General features: G+C 37.3%; 2 protein-coding genes across 6 annotated transcripts in view; both read left to right on the top strand.

The window, feature by feature from the left end:
* Nucleotides 1–18,975, top strand: part of LOC133664598 (oocyte zinc finger protein XlCOF6-like) — a 183,537-nt gene that overhangs the window by 152,984 nt on the left and 11,578 nt on the right. The window contains exons 3-5 of one of the 3 annotated variants that reach the window (XM_062069361.1): nucleotides 16,158–16,448; nucleotides 17,631–17,664; nucleotides 17,993–18,063. In XM_062069361.1, coding sequence (XP_061925345.1) covers nucleotides 16,158–16,448; nucleotides 17,631–17,650 — 311 coding nt within the window. In that variant the 3' untranslated portion in view covers nucleotides 17,651–17,664; nucleotides 17,993–18,063. Of the gene's footprint in view, nucleotides 1–8,308; nucleotides 8,929–16,157; nucleotides 16,449–17,630; nucleotides 17,665–17,992; nucleotides 18,064–18,975 lie in introns of those variants that run through there. The other 2 variants (XM_062069360.1, XM_062069358.1) reach the window with 2 other exon arrangements.
* On the top strand, nucleotides 2,129–6,580 carry LOC133664652 (gastrula zinc finger protein XlCGF57.1-like). Of its 3 annotated transcripts, XM_062069464.1 has the most exons (3): nucleotides 2,129–2,154; nucleotides 4,002–4,047; nucleotides 4,133–6,580. In XM_062069464.1, the coding sequence occupies exon 3, from the start codon at nucleotides 4,331–4,333 to the stop codon at nucleotides 5,753–5,755; it is 1,425 nt and encodes a 474-aa protein (XP_061925448.1). In that variant the 5' UTR covers nucleotides 2,129–2,154; nucleotides 4,002–4,047; nucleotides 4,133–4,330; the 3' UTR covers nucleotides 5,756–6,580. The 3 variants fall into 3 exon arrangements, with proteins under 3 accessions (XP_061925448.1, XP_061925449.1, XP_061925450.1); XM_062069465.1 differs by lacking the exon at nucleotides 2,129–2,154 and having other exon boundaries at nucleotides 3,935–4,242; nucleotides 4,356–6,580; XM_062069466.1 differs by lacking the exon at nucleotides 2,129–2,154 and having other exon boundaries at nucleotides 3,935–4,264; nucleotides 4,356–6,580.

The following is an 18,975-nucleotide window of genomic DNA, read 5'->3' as shown; positions in this document are numbered from 1 at the left end:
TGCTTTTTATCTAACAAATTATTCTTAGGATAATTTGTATTTGCTTTTTCAATGTGTATTTTACTTCTGTTTTAAAATGTTATTTTTTAGTCTGTGCTTTGCCTGTATGGGTATGACGTTAAACTACATCCAGGCATGAGATGGGAGGTTGTGTGTGGGGTTAGTGAGTCCCAACTAACGTCTATAAAATGCACACAAAGAACCGTTTGCACCTTCTCTTGTGACTGGCGGGCGGTCAGCGCCATAAAGCTGAGCGGGTCCCTGGGTAATTGGGGCGCGGACAACCAACAGGACAGACTAAGTTCAACAGCCCAGTAAGGCAATTAGTCTAGGTCGGAGAAGGATCTCTGATATAAAATACCCCTTCCAACTCGCACCAAGCCAGCGTGGAAGGTGTAGGCTAATAACCAGCATGAAGAGTATGCCAATCACTATGGCAGAAACATGCTGAGGCTTTCGTCCAGCAGTGGACTGACAACGGCTGATGATGATGATGATGATGATGCCTGTATTTCTTTGCGGTGTACAGCCCTTTGTTCTTCAACTGTGGTTGTTCTTAAAGGGCTTCATAAATAAAGTTGGTATGGTATGGTATATAATGTCATGTAATATGACTTCAACATTATTTATGTTAATATTAAACTTTGTTTGTAAACCAGTTCTACTTCTGACTATCTATTTTATTTTTTATTGAACAATTAAACATACATAAACAATGTATAGACACATTAAGGTACTTTCAATACAATATGAGTCAAATTTTTTTCTATATTTTATTCAGCAATATAAAATACATCACATTAAATCCAATCCTCCTACAAACAAAACCCGTTAAAAAAGTAAAAGTAAATATGAGGAAACATTCGAATAAGATTAAAATGAAAAAATATATAAATAAATAATAAACTTCTGCTTAAACATGCTTATTTAAAACCACTTAAAGTATTTGTATAAATACAATAGTTTAAGTGTTTTTTCTATTTTGTACAATCTTCCAAGATTGATTTCCATCCATCCATCCATTTTCTGCCGCTCGTCCCTTTCGGGGTCGCGGGGGGTGCTGGAGCCTATCCCAGCTGCATCAAGCTTGGTACAAGCTGAGTACAAGTCACCACCTCATCACAGGGCCAACACAGATAGACAAACAACATTCACACTCACTTTCACACACTAGGGCCAATTTTAGTGTTGCCAATCAACCTGTAAATGGTAAATGGTAAATGGGTTGTACTTGTATAGCACTTGTCTACCTTTTTTAAGGAACTCAAAGCGCTTTGACTCTATTTCCACATTCACCCATTCACACATTCACACACTGATGGCAGGAGCTGCCATGCATGGCGCTAACCAGGCCCATCAGGAGCAAGGGTGAAGTGTCTTGCTCAAGGACACAACGGATGTGACTATATGGTAGAAGGTGGGGATTGAACCAGTAACCCTCAGATTGCTCTCCCAACTTCGCCACGCCGCCCCCAATGTAAATTCAAATCATTAACACAATGTGAGAATTTGGATTTCACTTTAAGAAAGAGACTTTTGTCTATGAGAGCAAATGTTTGACACTTTTTAAAAAATTTAATAAATGCACGACACGATTGATCCACGCATGCGCGAAGAGCACGTCACTTCCTGGACCTGCAATTTGTTTTATGACAGAGCCCTTGCGACATCACGTTCTGTGATATTTGAATGTTTTATTCATGTTTTGTATAAAAATAGACTATTGAGGAGTAAAAGATAACAACAATAAAAACACGTGGAAGAGTAGATTTAAAGAAATCAGGCAGTAATATCGGTACAATTTCTACCACTTTCACTCTTGTCATTGCAATGAATGTCGCACGGGGCGCCACTGAACCCCATCATTAAAGGTTTGATTGATATACTTTCCATTTATTTTTTTAAAAACAAGACACTCTTTTATATCACATTTTTATTCAAACAAATATTACAGAAAAGAAAAGCATGGTAACAGTGACAGCAGGCAATATCTTATATAGAGATGCCTCTTCGTCCACTCGGCTGTGACGTCATTCCCAGCTTCCGGCGTAAACGGAAGACAGCAGAACCGAGCAGTACTGCCTTGTAACGTCAAGTGTGCTAACTGTCGTGAAACCACATCGACGGAAAAAGAAGCGAGCAAGACGCTAATAAGTCAGTCTTATTATTTGTTCTCCAGTTTGAAATATTTACGTCGTATAAAATACATCTTTGATTCTTTCTTTAAGGATAAAGTCGTCTCGAAGCCCTAGAAGCACTGTGCCGCTTCTCCTGCTATCTTTGCTTGTTAGTTAGCTTAGCTTGCTAGTTAGCTTAGCTTGTTAGCTGCTAACAAAGAGACGCGGACGTTATCAACACGGATATCAGTTAGTGACAAATCAAATAATAGTAAAAATAAATGTAAATAAAATGGCAATATAAAAATAAAATTACGTTTTTTGTTTTCATTGTTTTAAGTTCCATTTATTACCTTTCACACATATTTTACTACCGTCTTTGCTTTTTTTCAAATAAAAAATTATAAAATGTTTAGTTAAATGCACAATCTGTTACATTTATTGGTGCAATATATCTTTGGACAAGTTTTAACCAGAACTTTGGGTCAAATCATAATAATTGTGTAAATGCATCAATAAGTTCATTATGTTTGTGTGAGGTGCTTTTTTGAAACCTTTATTTTGTCAGCGCAGTCAGGCCTCTGGGTATGTGGGCTTGAATAAAGTCTCAGGGAGTTGAACGCCCCCTGACTTACATAGTTCCGGGTCACCCGATTAGAACCATTCCAACTTCAACATATTCCACCAATTCTGGAAATTCTAATTGCAACCCTTCCACCGTCAAAACATTCCTCTTAATCAGGACAGAAAACAAAGTTGTTTTTTGAATTGGAAAAATTCCCGGTTTTCCCGAAATTCCAGGAATTCCATAATACCATTTCTCAATTAAAAATGTTACGACTTCAACATTTCTCAACCGATGTCAAAAATTCCAACACCATCCATTTCAACTCATTCAGAACATTCACATTTTTTAGCATTTTCATAAAAATTCCTGTTTTCCCCGAAATTCTCAAAAATGTCCATGAAATTCCCATCGAAAGGAATAAAATGAAAGTTCCACAACTCGCACATTTTTCATTGATTCAAACCGTTCCAACTTCAAAATATTCAGTGTGTTCAGGAATTGTGTGCTCCCTTTCAACACTTATTAAAAGAAATTCCCGGATTTTCTCGAATTCCCAGTCTTTAGGAACATTTTCCCCATTCAAAATTAATTATCCATTTTTCAAACTTCCACAATTCCCACAATTTTCAAACCATTCCACCTTCAACACATTCAATTCATCCTGGAAATTCAAACGACCATTTTTCCACATTCAACAAATTTCCAGGAATTCCGTTTTTTTCTCATTTCCATCCTGCTTTAGTGCGATGACTCCTTTCACATTGTTCAACCCATTTCAACCGTTCCACTGTCAAAACATTCCTCTGAGTCAGGACAAAAAAAGAAGTTGGTTTAAGAACTTAAAAAATTCCCGGTTTTCCCGAAATTCAATCTCTTCGACATTCAAACCATTCCAACATTCAAACTATTCTTACATTCATACTACATTCTGTCAGCATTTCAGTTCAACTTCAGCATTGGAGCATTCACATGCAATTTCTTCAGGAATTGCTTTATCTAGTTATTAGTATTATTATAATTAAATGTAGCTTACCACACCTTCTCAGTTCTCACTCTAACGCAATTTGAGTATCTAGAAATGCACTAAATTAATCAAATCCATTATTACTATTATTAAAAGGTAAACAAATTATACTTTGAAGGAGTAGTCAGTAATCTGATTACTTCTTCCCAGTTTAACTATGGCAACACTATCTAAATGAAAGCAAAACAGATGTCATTTTTTTTGGCCAACATGCTGACTGTGCTCATGCTTTTTTAGAGTTGACATGTCTCTAAAGATAAATGTGAAAATCACTGTAATTATTGTCCACCAGCAGGGGGAGCTCATCACCAGTACTACTGCGTGGAGGCTGGCATGTGGTAATTTTTTTCCTGTGTGTGTATGACTTATTCAGAGGAAGAACAGTACACTCTCACGTATGGCGTCTACCATTACGGATTGCAGGAATGACTTTTAGGATGTTTTTATATGAATACGGTGGATTGGATGTTGGCCTGGGAAGGCATTCCCCTGAAGGTCTTCTTCATGTGTCAGCTGGAAGTACCCTGACTGCTGTGAGGGGAATTTAATGAGATTGTGAGATCATATGTTGGTGCAGGAAAATGTCTCATGTGACTGAGCAAAGCTGGACTTTTCTAAAGAATGCTGGTTTTCTCCTGTCCCGCAGATGTCGAAGAAGAACATCTTCCTCGTGAGCAAGAAGAAGAGCCACAGCCCCACCACATTAAAGAGGAAGAAGCTTTACCACATTCCCATCACATTAAAGAGGAAGACAAAATGCCACACACCCATAGTGTTAAACTGTCCCTTCACATTAAAGGTCAAGCGGCGGACCCACTGATCTTACACAGCAAAAATGAAGAAGAGAACCCACTGACCCCTCACTTTAAGGAGCAAGAGAACCCGCTGACCCCTCACATTAAAGAGGAAAAGGAGGACCCACTGAACCCCTACTTTAAAGAGGAAGAGGAGGACCAAGAGCCGCTGCACATTAAAGAGGAAGAGGAGGAACACGGCATCAGTCAGCCTAAATGGTTGGAGGAGTTCCCAGTGACTGGTGTCCCTGTGAAGAGTGAAGATGATGAGGTCAAAGGTGAAAGTGAGGAGAAGAGAGAGGCGGAGCCTCCAAGCAGCAGCTCAACACAACACATGACAACAGAAGCTGATGGAGACCACTGTGGAGGATCACAAGCAGACAAGCTTTTAGCTCCACTATCAGATAGTGAGGACACAACGTCACACTCTCCTGACACTGATGATGAAGACTCTAAAGATGATAAGACATGTCACACTGACAACACTCACTTGAAATGTTCTCACTGTGACAAAACATTTAAATACCATAGTCATCTGAAAGTACACATGAGAACACACACCGGAGAAAAACCTTTTATCTGTTCACTCTGTGGTAAAGGTTTTGTAGAAAGTCACAATTTGAAAGTACACATGAGAAGACACACTGGTGAAAAACCTTTTTCTTGTTTAATCTGTGGTAAAGGTTTTGCACAAAGTTCATGTTTGGTAAAACACAGAAGAAGACACGCTGGAGAAAAAACTTTTATCTGTTCAATCTGTGGTAAAGGTTTTGTTCTAAGTAACAATTTGAAAGTGCACATGAGAATTCATACCGAAGAAAAAAGTTTTATCTGTTCAATATGTGGTAAAGGTTTTGTAGAAAGTCGCTATTTGAAAGTACACATGAGAACACACACTGGTGAAAAACCTTTTTTTTGTTCAATCTGTGGCTTATCTTTTACAAGGAAGGAACATTTGGAAGTGCACATGAGAACACACACTGGTGAAAAACCTTTTTCCTGTTCAACTTGTGGTAAAGGTTTTACACAAAGTCGTTGTTTGAAAAGACACAAGAGAACGCACACTGGGGAAAAATCACATTCCTGTTCAATCTGCAACAAAAGCTTTTGTGACCGATCAAACCTTGTAGCACACATGAGAACACACCCAGGAGAGAAAGTGTTGAGTTGCAGTGTGTGTGGTGAAAGATTCTCTTATAAGTACCAGTGTAAGAAACACAAGTGTGCTGGTGAGAACAGCAGCAGCAAATGAAACTGCAGGATTTGAAATAACTGGCAAGACTTTAATTTTGACTTTCTAACAACATCAGCACATATAACATGTGTGACATTGTTGTTTGTATAACAATCTTTTTAATATGCTTCTACATTTATAGTTTATATATTTTATGATAGTGTTTTTTTCAGTCAAGTACATGCATTAATATGCAACATTGTGTACTTTTATTAAAAATTGAACAAAACAATATGACTGAAAAGGAGAGACTAAACAGTACAAGACATATTTTACATAAAATAAACATTTTATGTGTATATATATTTATCATACAATTTTAGACTTATTCATAATAGTGTTTTTTTTTTTATAGGTGTTTGAAATATTGAAGTATTACATATTTGTATTTGTAATTGTTAATGATCCCCTAGATTAGCACCTTTATATGATATACATATGTACTGGTTCACATCTGAAACACTTCAGGAAGCATATTATTATTTACTTTATACATCATTTGAACAATTGTCTTTTATGCAATTTTAAAATGTGTGATTTTATGAATCATTTGTTGGGTCTCTATAATCCATTTTATTAATGCTCTTTATTACTCTATTTTGTAATATGATGATTGTGTTGTGATTGTTTTATATGTATGTCCCAGACCTTTATGCAATATAAAAGTGAGAGAAAATGGCTGAATTGTTTATGGAAGGATGGTTTTGTTTTTACAAACTTACATTTGTGGATAAAACAAAAAAATCCATTATTGTGTTTTAAACATTTTGTACGTTTTTTTCTTTTTTTAACATCCCCAAAACATTATCAATTTTGGTGTCAGGCAAAAGCCAATATTGTACATCATCCCACAGAGATGTACTTTGCATACATTCATAAAATAAACTGTTTATTTTATTTCCCTATCACAGAACGAACAAGTGTTGTCTTCAATTGCAAAACAACATCCTAAAATTATTTTAAGTGGTTAATTCTTTTTTTTTTTATGAACTCTTTTGCCTTTGGAAGAATGTAAACTTTCAAGTTTTTTTGTTTTTGTTTTGTTCCAGAGAAAATACAGCAAATAAGAAATAGTAAATAATTATCTAATTTCAGAGTTTCAAATCTTTAATATTGTGTCCATCCTCCAAAAGCCCAGAAAGTTTAGAAAAGAGTTCTGAAAAAGATGATATGCTGTATTTAGAATATTTTGAACGAAAGCTTTTTAAAAAATGTTATAATACTTTTATCACTCAATAAGTGCATTAGCGACCAAATGCCTTTTTCAAACCATTAGGGTTGCCAACACCCAGACTTTGAATTAAGGCACATCTCACGGGCGGTCGGAACATTTTTGTGTCATTTGTAAAATTTGTGTGTCCCCTATTTCAGTCCGGGTCTGAACAAATGCTTAGAAAATGCTTTAAAAATCCCAAAATGGTTAGAAACATGATCTTTACACCTCCACTAGACCACTGCTGCACGTACTGTAAGTCCTATTCATACCATAATCACAAGAAAATTGTATTATTTTCAAAATGTGCAAAGCAGAGGGAGAAAGAAATCTAAAAACCAATCGGGATGCGTGCTGGATCAAAAAAGGAACAATTACAAGAACAAGAAAGAAAGAAAGGTCCGCACACACCGCCACAGCAGTGTGAAAAAGAGCGCTTGCTCGAAACGTCATACTTAAATAAAATAAATCCTGATAATGTTCAAAACAGAAAATGTGCAGTTTCTTCAAAAACATTTGCCATTAAACAGCTGGCACACAAGGACCAAACAGGAAGGTTGATAATATGGATGTTAACAATGTCCATGTGAATGTCCATGTAAGATGGAGGTCAATGCCAGTAAATGTCCTTCATGGAGTGTTAGGGCCAGGGGACGTCCTGGTGACACTTCTGATTCGCCCCCCGCGATGGATGGATATATATATATAGGCTCCAGCACCCTCCGCGACCCCAAAAGGGACAAGCGGTAGAAAATGGATATATATATATATATATATATATATATATATATATATATATATATATATATATATATATATATATATATATATATATATATATACATATATATATATATATATATATATATATATATATATATATATATATATATATATATATATATATATACATATATTATATATATATATATATATTATATATATATATATACGTATATATATATATATATATATATATATATATATATATATATATATATATATTTTATTATTATTATTATTTTTAATTATTATTATTATTTTTTTAATGTATATAATATATATATATATATATATATATATATATATATATATATATATATATATATATATATATATATATATATATATATATATATATATATATATATATATATATATATATATATATATATATATATATTTTTTTTTTTAAATTATTATTATTTTTTTAATTTATATAAAATACAAAATAAAAATACAATAAAATGCTTAGTCACTCACCTATTTCTTTCTCCAGGGATTTTTTCTGCTGCTCTTCCTGCGACTACAAAGGGCGGTCCTAGTGCCCTCTACATGGTCCTAGTGCCTCCACGTACCCTAACCGCCATTAAACAGAAAAAAAAAGAAGAACGACGAAGCCAACTTGGAAGTGGTCCATTGAAAGGTTGCTAGCGCGACCTCCTGTACTGTAGAATGTAGTATGGACCATAGGACAGGACGAAGAAGTCCCGTTAAGAAGCTGTGGAGGCCTAAGATGCTCTACTAGTCTGCTGGAAATCCAAAGAAGACGAAGGAGTAAAAAGCAAAATGGCGTTTGACAGAGAAGGCCTAAACGTGGCCACTGGCCATTATTGTTTCTCTATTTGTATTTAGTGCATACATGTACGCATATATGTCGTGTAGTAGATGAAACATTGTTAGTCATTGTTTGTATCCGGATACATTAGTCTTAGCGCACTTTATCGCGTCTTGTGCTAGCTTAGCTTGCTAGTTAGCTTAGCTTGTTAGCTGCTAACAAAGAGACGCGGACGTTATCAACACATCGCTAAGTAGAGATCAAATGTGAGTGTAAAGTGTTGTGATTGTGTGAAAATGTGCGAAAGAACGATAGCAAAGTATGAGGAGGAACTTTGTCCAACAAAAGAGGAGAAGGAGCGACAACATCAACTACAGGACGCTGTTTTCAAGAAACATCAAGTTGTGTTACACAGAACAGGTTTGTTTACTTCTTACTCTCACATCTTTACTAACTTTATATTTCATTATTAACACTTTTCTTCAATAGGAATATGCTTTGTCTTGTGGGGATGATGCAATGCTTTGATTTAGATTCTTCATGAAAACGAGACAGTTTGAGGTTGATGTTCCTCTCAGTTTGTAACAATGTGTGATTGATTGATTGAAGGAGTTATGAGAAGTTTGAATAGGAAAGGGTACAGTTTCATCACGGTACACAATCACTGCTACAAGAAAGGCTGAGATGGTTTCACTTGAAATATTTAACTCACACAGTACTATGTAGAAAGTAGCATTTAAAATACAAATATACTGCAAGAAAATAAATGAAAATACAATTTCAAACAGGTAAAATACTTTGTATATTCCCAGTTACGAGTAGCTGCAACCTGTAATATGTTTTCTTTTTTATAGGGACTTCCACATGTTGGTGGTATAGCAGGCACACGAACTAGAACCTTTTTTGGAGTGAGATCTGGGTTTAATATGACTTATACAACTACCTCTGGTGTTATTAATGGTGAATATATTTTGAAGTGTCTAGACAGGTACATGGGTATTTTAGTAGTATGGTGTATCTTCTACACCAGACCAACTGCAAGAAGATGTACTCTGTCAGATACCAAGAGCCTCCCCACGTTAAGGAAATGGTTGGCGGAAAGGTGAGCCCAAGATGGACGGTTGAGTAGAAGCCCAATCATTTTGTTTTGGGCTGTCTGGAGTTAGTTTTTCAGGGCTTTTAAGGCGTCACAGCACCAAACATGAACTCTGTAGTCAAAGTGGGGTTAAATGAGCGCTTGTGTTAGAGTCTTAAAGGCCGACTGAAAGCCACTACTACCGACCATGCAGTCTGATAGTTTATATGTCAATGATGAAATCTTAACATTGCAACACATGCCAATACGGCCGGGTTAGCTTACTAAAGTGCAATTTTAAATTCCGCACGAAATATCCTGCTGAAAACGTCTCTGTATGATGACGCCTGCGCGTGACGTCACGGATTGTAGAGGACATTTTGGGACAGCATTGTGGCCAGCTATTAAGTCGTCTGTTTTCATCGCAAAATTCCACAGTATTCTGGACATCTGTGTTGGTGAATCTTTTGCAATTTGTTCAATGAACAATGGAGACAGCAAAGAAGAAAGCTGTAGGTGGGAAGCGGTGTATTTCGGCCGGCTGCAGCAACACAAACACAGCCGATGTTTCATTGTTTACATTCCCGAAAGATGACAGTCAAGCTTTACCATTGGCCTGTGGAGAACTGGGACAACAGACTCTTACCAGGAGGACTTTGAGTTGGATACGCAGACACGGTACCGTGAGTACGCAGCTGCGGCTTCCAAACATTTGATCGCTTGCCCGTACGTGCGTGCCGCTATGTGCATGTCACGTACGTAACTTTGGGGACTTTGGGGAAATATATGTGCTGTATGAACTTTGGGGAGGTGAACGGTACTTTGGGCTGTGGGATTGAGTGTGTTGTGCGGGTGTTTGATTTGTATTGGCGGGTTATATGGACGGGAGGGGGAAGGTGTTTGTTATGCGGGATTAATTTGTGGCATATTAAATATAAGACTGGTTGTGTTGTGGCTAATAGAGTATATATATGTCTTGTGTTTATTTACTGTTGTAGTCATTCCCAGCTGAATATCAGGTCCCACCCGCCTCTCACAGCATCTTCCCTATCTGAATCGCTTCCACTGCCCTCTAGTCCTTCACTCTCACTTTCCTCATCCACAAATCTTTCATCCTCGCTCAAATTAATGGGGAAATCGTCGCTTTCTCGGTCCGAATCGCTCTCGCTGCTGGTGGCCATGATTGTAAACAATGTGCAGATGTGAGGAGCTCCACAACCGGTGACGTCACGCGCATATCGTCTGCTACTTCCGGTACAGGCAATGCTTTTTTATCAGTGACCAAAAGTTGTGAACTTTATCGTCGATGTTCTCTACTAAATCCTTTCAGCAAAAATATGGCAATATCGCGAAATGATCAAGTATGACACATAGAATGGACCTGCTATCCCCGTTTAAATAAGAAAATCGCATTTCAGTAGGCCTTTTAAGTGTATTTCTACCCACCAGCGGGGTGATCCTACTATGTAAGAAGTAAGGTTGTACGGTATACCGGTATTAGTATAGTACCGCGATACTAATGAATCATATTCGTTACTATACCGCCTCTAAAAAGTACTACTTCTATGATTACATCAATATTTTTTGGCATCACAAAATCTTTCGTTTAAAAAAATATATATTATGTTTATAAACTTAGGAAATATATCCCTGGACACATGAGGACTTTGAATATGACCAATGTATGATCCTGTAACTACTTGGTATCAGATTGATACCCACATTTGTGGTATCATCCAAAACTAATGTAAAGTCTCAATCTAGAGAAGAATAAGTGATTATTACATTTTAACAGAAGTGTAGTTAGAACATTTTAAAACAGAAAATAAGCAGATATTAACAGTAAATAAACAAGTAGATTAATAATCAATTTTCTAACACTTGTCCTCAATATTTTTGACAAAATAATAGAATATAAATGACACAATATGTTACTGCATATGTCAGCAGACTAAATTAGGAGCTTTTGTTTGCTTACTTACTCCTAAAAGACAAGTTGTCTAGCATGTTCACTATTTTATTTAAGGACAAACTTGCTAGAAGAAACATATGTTTAATGTACCCTAAGATTTTTTGTTAAAACAAAAGCCAATAATGCACTTTTTTTGTGGTCCCATTTATTTAGAAAAGTACCAAAATATTGGTATCAAGACAACACTAGTAAGAACAGAATTTGTCGGTTGATTCTTTGACTACCGTAGTAGTCATTTTTTCACTGGAGAGATTAGTCTCTACGATGTAGCCAAGATAGGTAATCTCATTTTTGTTTGTTATAATATTGTCACCCACTTTGACTGTGAAATTATCTACTTTTCTGAGGTTAGGAATTGACCCAAAAACTGTGTACTTGCAAGTACCAAGGGTGAGTCTTAGTTTGCCAGTTTGTCATTGAAAGCCTTGCTAGTGTAGGTCTTGAGATGTAAGCACAAGTTATCACTTGCAGGGCATTACTGCCTGACGCACCTCCGACAGTGCCATGTGGTGCTGGCTGCAGGGTCATCAGCCGGGAGCCACCCTTCACGGATGTTTCGCTCCTTTAATCCCGGAACATCTCTGGGTGGTGGAGCAGCGACAGGGACGTCTCCCTGCCGCCCCCTGCAACCAGCTAGAGGATCCATACTGTACCCACATTCTAACCCCGGTGTTATTGCTGTTGTGTATACGGAATGAGTCCCAAGGGACTATGCATGGCAGGGACGTCCATCTCCCTGAGTCAAGCGTGGGCCTGACCGCATACCATTCGCTTGTTTTGTGGCCGTCAGCCTCGGTTCTATGTTCTTTACGGGTACAGAAAATCATGGAATGATCACTTAAGCCGCATACAGTAGTTCCACTTGTGGTGATCTTAGACTGGTCAGAAGTAACAACGAGGTCTATGAAAGTTTAAAAGGACTCACTCACCCTGGTAGTTTGCTTTAATGAGCTAAGTGAGACAATGTTGGTGGCACAGCTTAGTGAAGGTTTTAAAAAGGGGTGCATCCTTTCGGGACATATCTGTGTTCCAGTCCCCAAGAAGATGTAAACCTGTATCAACATGTTTACACAAAACTCACACACTCACCAAATACATTTTATACTGTAATCAAATGGTAAATGGCTTGTACTTGTATAGCGCTTTTCTACCTTTTTTTAAGGAACTCAAAGCGCTTTGACACTATTTTCCACATTCACCCATTCACACACACTCATTCACACACTGATGGCAGGAGCTGCCATGCACGGCGCTAACCAGGCCCATCAGGAGCAAGGGTGAAGTGTCTTGCTCAAGGACACAACGGACAAATCAAATCTAATAATTTCACTTCCTGATTGTGACCTACATGCATCAACAAGTGAAAGTAAACATTTATTTTCAATTACCAAAGTAGTTAACACTTGATTTATTAAAAGAACATAAATGTGACTGACTTTCCTTCAGCGGGTCGTAGATGGTCTCCAATTCCTGAAGAGGAATTGTTGATGGAGATACTCCATAAAAACACTACATAGTAAAACATGTTTTGGTAAAAGTTCCTTTTGGCCCAGCCAACAAAATGACCACATAAAAGTATTCTGCATGATGACAAAAACATACCATGAATTAGGGCTGAACGATATGGCCTTTTTTTAATATCTCAATATTTTTAGGCCATGTCACGATATATATCTCGATATTTTGCCTTAGCCTTGAATGAACACTTGATGCATATAATCACAGCAGTATGATGATTCTATGTGTCTACATTAAAACATTCTTCTTCATACTGCATTAATATATGCTACTTTTAAACTTTCATGCAGAGAGGGAAATCACAACTAAGTCAATTTAGCAAAAGTGTATTTATTAAACAGTTATTAAGCAGTGGCACAAACATTCATGTCATTTCTAAACAGAAAGTGCAAAATTGTCAGAGACATTTTAAAACAAGCTATTAGTGGGGGGGGTTACCCACATATGCGGTCCTCTCCAAGGTTTCTCATAGTCATTCACATTGACGTCCCACTGGGGTGAGTTTTCCTTGCCCGTATGTGGGCTCTGTACCGAGGATGTCGTTGTGGCTTGTACAGCCCTTTGAGACACTTGTGATTTAGGGCTATATAAATAAACATTGATTGATGATTGATAGTGCACTTTTGTGCATGATGTCACTAAGATGACATATCAAAACAAGACTAAATTAAAGTGCACTTTTTGTACAGAACACCACTACAATAGTTTAAAACAAATAAAGTGCACTTTTGTGCATGATGTCACACAAGATATGTCAATAAGTGTCAAATAAAAATGAGCTGCATAATCGGAAATCAAATAGTGTATGTCCTTCGCTATGTGGTAGGTTCCGGCGGACGTTATCTCCTTATGTCAATAAAGTACTTTCTATTCTATTCTATGTATGTCGTGGACTATTTGTTTCATATGGTGTTGATATGGAAATGGTTGCCTCGGCATTTTGTTGGTGTGGCACTGAACGGGGATGTTGACATGCGGAGTAAGCACTCTTCATTCTCTAGCAGGTGACTTTTCAAATGATGCTACCTATTAGCAGTAATGCTACTTTTTGTAGCATTACGCTGCTACGCTTTTGCCCCACACTTGACAAATTACGGTTGTCTGTTCGACATATTCCCACTAGAAGCCAAACCACCGCCAGACGATAGACCCCCTGCTGTTTTTCTTGGGAATTATTCCTTCATTTGTTACCAGATTCGCACCTTCTTTCTCTCGTATTACCACTCGCACCACAGCTAACGTTACCCATGCTGCTACCTGTCCGCTCCGCGAGGGCGTATACGTATGTGACGTATGTAAGAAGGTGCGCTTGTTTAAGTCTCTGTGAGAAGGAGAGACTAGAAAGAGTGAGAAGAGCCTGTAGTGTAATGCCCGCAGCTAAAAGCAACTGCGTGAGAACGTATACTCGAATATCACAATATAGTCATTTTCTACATCGCACAGAGACAAACCCGCGATATGTCGAGTATATCGATCGCTAGGGTTGGGTATCGAGTATCGATTGGAACCGGGACTAACTTTCCGATTCTCCCGGAATCGTTCAAAAGTTTAAATTTCGATTCCTATTTTCGATACCCAGCCCGCTGACCGGAAAAAAATATGTCCGCCGAACCGGAAGAAGAAGCCGCTGAACACCAACGAAGAAGCGCCCACCACCGGAAGTGTTAGCATAGCCGAGCGAGTCAGTCAAGCTCAAGCATGGATAGCGGGCGTCGGCGGTCGAAAGTGTGGCTTTACTTTACAAAAAAAAAATGAAATAACCGCGAAATAACAGAGCTCCATGTCCATCAAGAAACGAGTGGAGAGAGAGCTGCAGATGTACCAGGACGTTCCACCGATACTTATGTCTGACGACCCTGCTGCATGGTGATGGTCCGGTGGAACCAACAAAAGACTTATCCTTTGCTGTCATATCTCGCTTTCTCCTATTTATGTGTTCAAGCTTCTTCCACACCCAGCGAATGTGTATTTTCCACAGCAGGAGACACTATCTGTCCAGAACGCTCACGCATCCTGCCTGAGAAGGCGGATAAGGTCATTTTCCTAAACAAGAACTGTCTCTGATTTTATACTGTACCTGCTGCTAATCTGGACTGGGTTTTGCAAGTTGTTTCTTATTGTTTATTTGCTTTTCTGCACCAGGTTAGCCCATCAGTGGGAGCACGGTTACATTTTTAAGTACCTGCAGCATCATACACTTGTGTGTGTAAATGTGTTTTCATGAGGTTTCCTGCAGCATCATACACTTATGTGTAAATGTGTTTTCATGAGGTTTTCAAAAATAAAGCTCTCTTGAAGAAAGTGTACCCCTGGGAAAATGTATTCATAATTTATAATATTTATATTCAAGTTCATAGATTTGATATTTATATTCTAGTTGAAAACAGCCCTGTGAGGAATTTATAGTAAAGTTCATAAAAAGTTATTAGAATTAAAATTGATGGAGAATGTCAGACTATTTCATTCAGAAAGACTGTAGGTTAGCTAGCTCATTTAAAATATCCTAAACTTTTTTTTTGACCCTGCCTCTTAAAAGAATCGGAATCGAGAATCGTCAGGAATCGGAATCGAAACAAAGAATCGGAATCGTTCGAATTCAAACGATACCCAACCCTATCGATCGCCCAGTCCTACCATGAATGTTTTTTTAAGTGATTTTGGATTTTTTTTTTAATTTCCATGATAATGAAGTTATGGTAATGACTCGGTCTTTACAATATCGTGGATACGTTTAGAGATAAAGTTTAGGTGTCATAGACCGTGTACAGAATAAAATATTTAAACACTTTACATCAGTGAATGTAAAGTTAAGAATGCCTCAATCAATGCTGCCTCGTACTTGTAAAAATTTTCAAATTGCCCCACATCAAATTTCCAAGTCTTTTTTTATACTCACTGTACCACTTTTGAATGAATTTTAGTGGCTGGGACAAAAGGAGGTATTTCCTGCGTATTTATTGGTTGTTTTGCTACACAATTTTAACACAACACAGGAAATAACACAAATAATGTAATTGTGTTAACAGTGTCAGTCCAAAACTATTTCTATTCTCTCTTTATCTTATTTACTTATTTACCCAACAGACGTCCAGCAGCCCCCCCACATTAAAGAGGAAGAGGAGGATCCACAGCCCCCCCACATTAAAGAGGAAGAGGAGGCTCCACAGCCGCCCCATATTAAAGAGGAAGAGGAGGATCCACAGCTGCCCCACATTAAAGAGGAAGAGGAGGAAGTGTGGATCACTCAGGAGGGAGAGTGTCTTCTAGGGCAGGAGGAGGATGATGTCACCAAGTTTCCACTGACTGTTGTCTCTGTGAAGACTGAAGAGCATGAAGACAAACCACCTGAGTCCTCACAGCTTCATCACAGTCCAAGTAAGCACAACATCCACATATCATTTTATTCTCAGGGCATTCAATCCATCACAACTGGACTGTTCACTTTGTCTTAGAAGACGTTTGTCCTCTCATCCAAGTAGGCTTCATCACTTCATGCTCATAGACTTCAAGTCTTAAATCTAATCACTGGAATTTAGAGGGGAACTGCACTTTTTGGGGGGAATTTTTTCTATCATTCACAATCATTGTAAAAGACACGACGATGGATATATATATCTTTTAATATCACATTCTAACTCATAAATGTAAATAAAAGTCCACTTGCAATGGAGCCAATGGGAGGTCCTCTATAACCATCCAAAAAGCACCAACAATACTCCATTTGCATTTTGTGGCTTGAATACCAACCAAGTATTAGTGATATTGTTATTATAAGTGCTAACGCAGACAAACTATTTATAGCTTGTGTGTCTATGTTGACATCACCCGCTGGTGAGCTCCTTCCTCGCCTCGGTGCTGGTGGAAGATTATTCCAGATCATGAATCAGGCCTCTCACCTGGATAGTAGAAGGATGACGACATATTTTGACAAGTTGGTACCCTTTGACAGCCAATTTAGACCCGGCAATGGCGAAGGACACAAAAAGACGCTTGGCTTCACCCCCCTTTTATGTGCGATGATTATGAGTCATTCTTTATCTAAACGGGAATATAACTAGATTATAATTTATTAACATTTATCTTTTTCTTTTAGAGTACTTTGTTGTTGCATGTCTTTTAGTATATCATTATTCATGTCACTAGTTTGTAGTTTAAAAATGTTATTTCTTCTTCTGCTGTTTGTTTTGCTGTTTTGTCCTCAAACGCATTTCCTAGTAATATTGCGTCCATTCCGTTGGTGTGTGCCGTACATTTGCATATCGCTATTTTAGCTGGTAACTACCGCTTTTAATAATTATTTTAATAGTTCTCCATGTGTTACAGGTTTTCCTGTTGACGTTATTCCTCTATTTTGCCAGTGTTGTGCAAATGTGTGCACTGTTGAGAATGCATATTGGCTATCTGTGTGTATTGTAACCTTTTGATCTTTCATTAATTTACATGCTTTAGTGCTACTAGTTGTGCAGCTTGCATTGAGTCATTTGATGGTCATTTGATAGCTTTCAAAACTTCAGTTGTTGTAACAACCGCACATCCTATTCTATTTTTATTTCACAGAATGCTGCTTCAGCTTCTAAATTCCACTCTACAGGTGATGACATTTTTAGATCTTTTTCATTCATTAATTTACTTAAAGGAGCTACTATTTCAGCGTAATTTGGTATCCAACTTCTACAGTAATTAGTTAATCCTAGAAATGACATCATTTGTTTCTTTGTTTGTGGTTTTGGTGCCTTTAGTACTGCTGTTTTTCTGCTTCCCACAATAGTGCGTCCATCTTTGTTTAGGGAATGTCCTAGATATTTTACTTCTGTTTTGCATAATTGGACTTTTGTTTTGCTTACTTTGTGTCCTTCACAATGTGGATGATTTAATAACGCTAATGTATTTTTAATAACGCTAATGTATATTTTCTACAGGTTTACTTATCCGGTGATGCTAATATGTCATCTACATATATCAGGACTTTTGTCCTCCTGGAGGGACGAATTTGGACATGTTTGCATGCATTGCTTGTGAATAGATTGTCAGACTTTCCGCATACCCTTGAGGTAGTCTTGTATAGGTGTATCCAGTGTTTCCCATAAACTGCCATGATACCTGTGGTGGTGGGGGCGTGGCTATGGGCGTGGTCACCATGACATCATCGAGTAATTTGCATAATTTATTACAATGATATGATTTTCTCTAAAAAGGCTCAAAAAATGTATACTTACTAATTAATAACAGTTTTGTTTTAAACGTCCATCCATCCATCCATTTTACAATATAATTACAACACTTTATGTACATATTTATATACAGATTTGAACAATAAGTTATTCACTGAAATATATTTATTAATTGTGGTTCTTACAAAAAATATATCTTATAAAATATAAAAGCTAAAATGTCTCTTAAAGCTCTGCCCCTTTAATTAGCGCATACTAAATAATTTAACTTCAGCCTACTACTACAACCATATTATTTACCAGCAACATAAAGTGAAACAGAGGCAGAGGTGTCCTGCCACAGTCAGTAACAAATAAACAGAAAACAGTAGTGGTCAAATACAAATAAGGCAACAAGAGAAGTATACTACACTTCTCTTTTGTAAAGTAAATCTGAACAGCATATATGGGCATCTACATCAACTATATGATTTGCCTGAGAAGCTGGACATAACAACATAACAACAACAACAACAAAAAAATGTTTTAAATAAATTTTAAAACAATTTAAAATTGTTTTTATTTTTTTATTTGTGGCGGACGTAATTCTTTCGTGGCGGGCCGCCGCAAATAAATGAATGTGTGGGAAACCCTGGTATCTTTTCCCTTTATAAGTAAATGAAAACCAAAATGGACATTCTTTATGTATTGGTATCAAGAAGAATGCATTACTGATATCAATCACTGTGAAT

The sequence above is a fragment of the Entelurus aequoreus genome, linkage group LG14, assembly GCF_033978785.1.
Source record: "Entelurus aequoreus isolate RoL-2023_Sb linkage group LG14, RoL_Eaeq_v1.1, whole genome shotgun sequence".
NCBI lineage: Eukaryota > Metazoa > Chordata > Actinopteri > Syngnathiformes > Syngnathidae > Entelurus > Entelurus aequoreus.
This window is presented reverse-complemented; position numbering and strand designations above follow the sequence as displayed.

What these genes read in the sequence shown, in the direction of transcription:
- LOC133664652 (XM_062069464.1), top strand. Translation starts at nt 4,331, where the DNA reads ATGCTGGTTTTCTCCTGTCCCGCAGATGTCGAAGAAGAACATCTTCCT.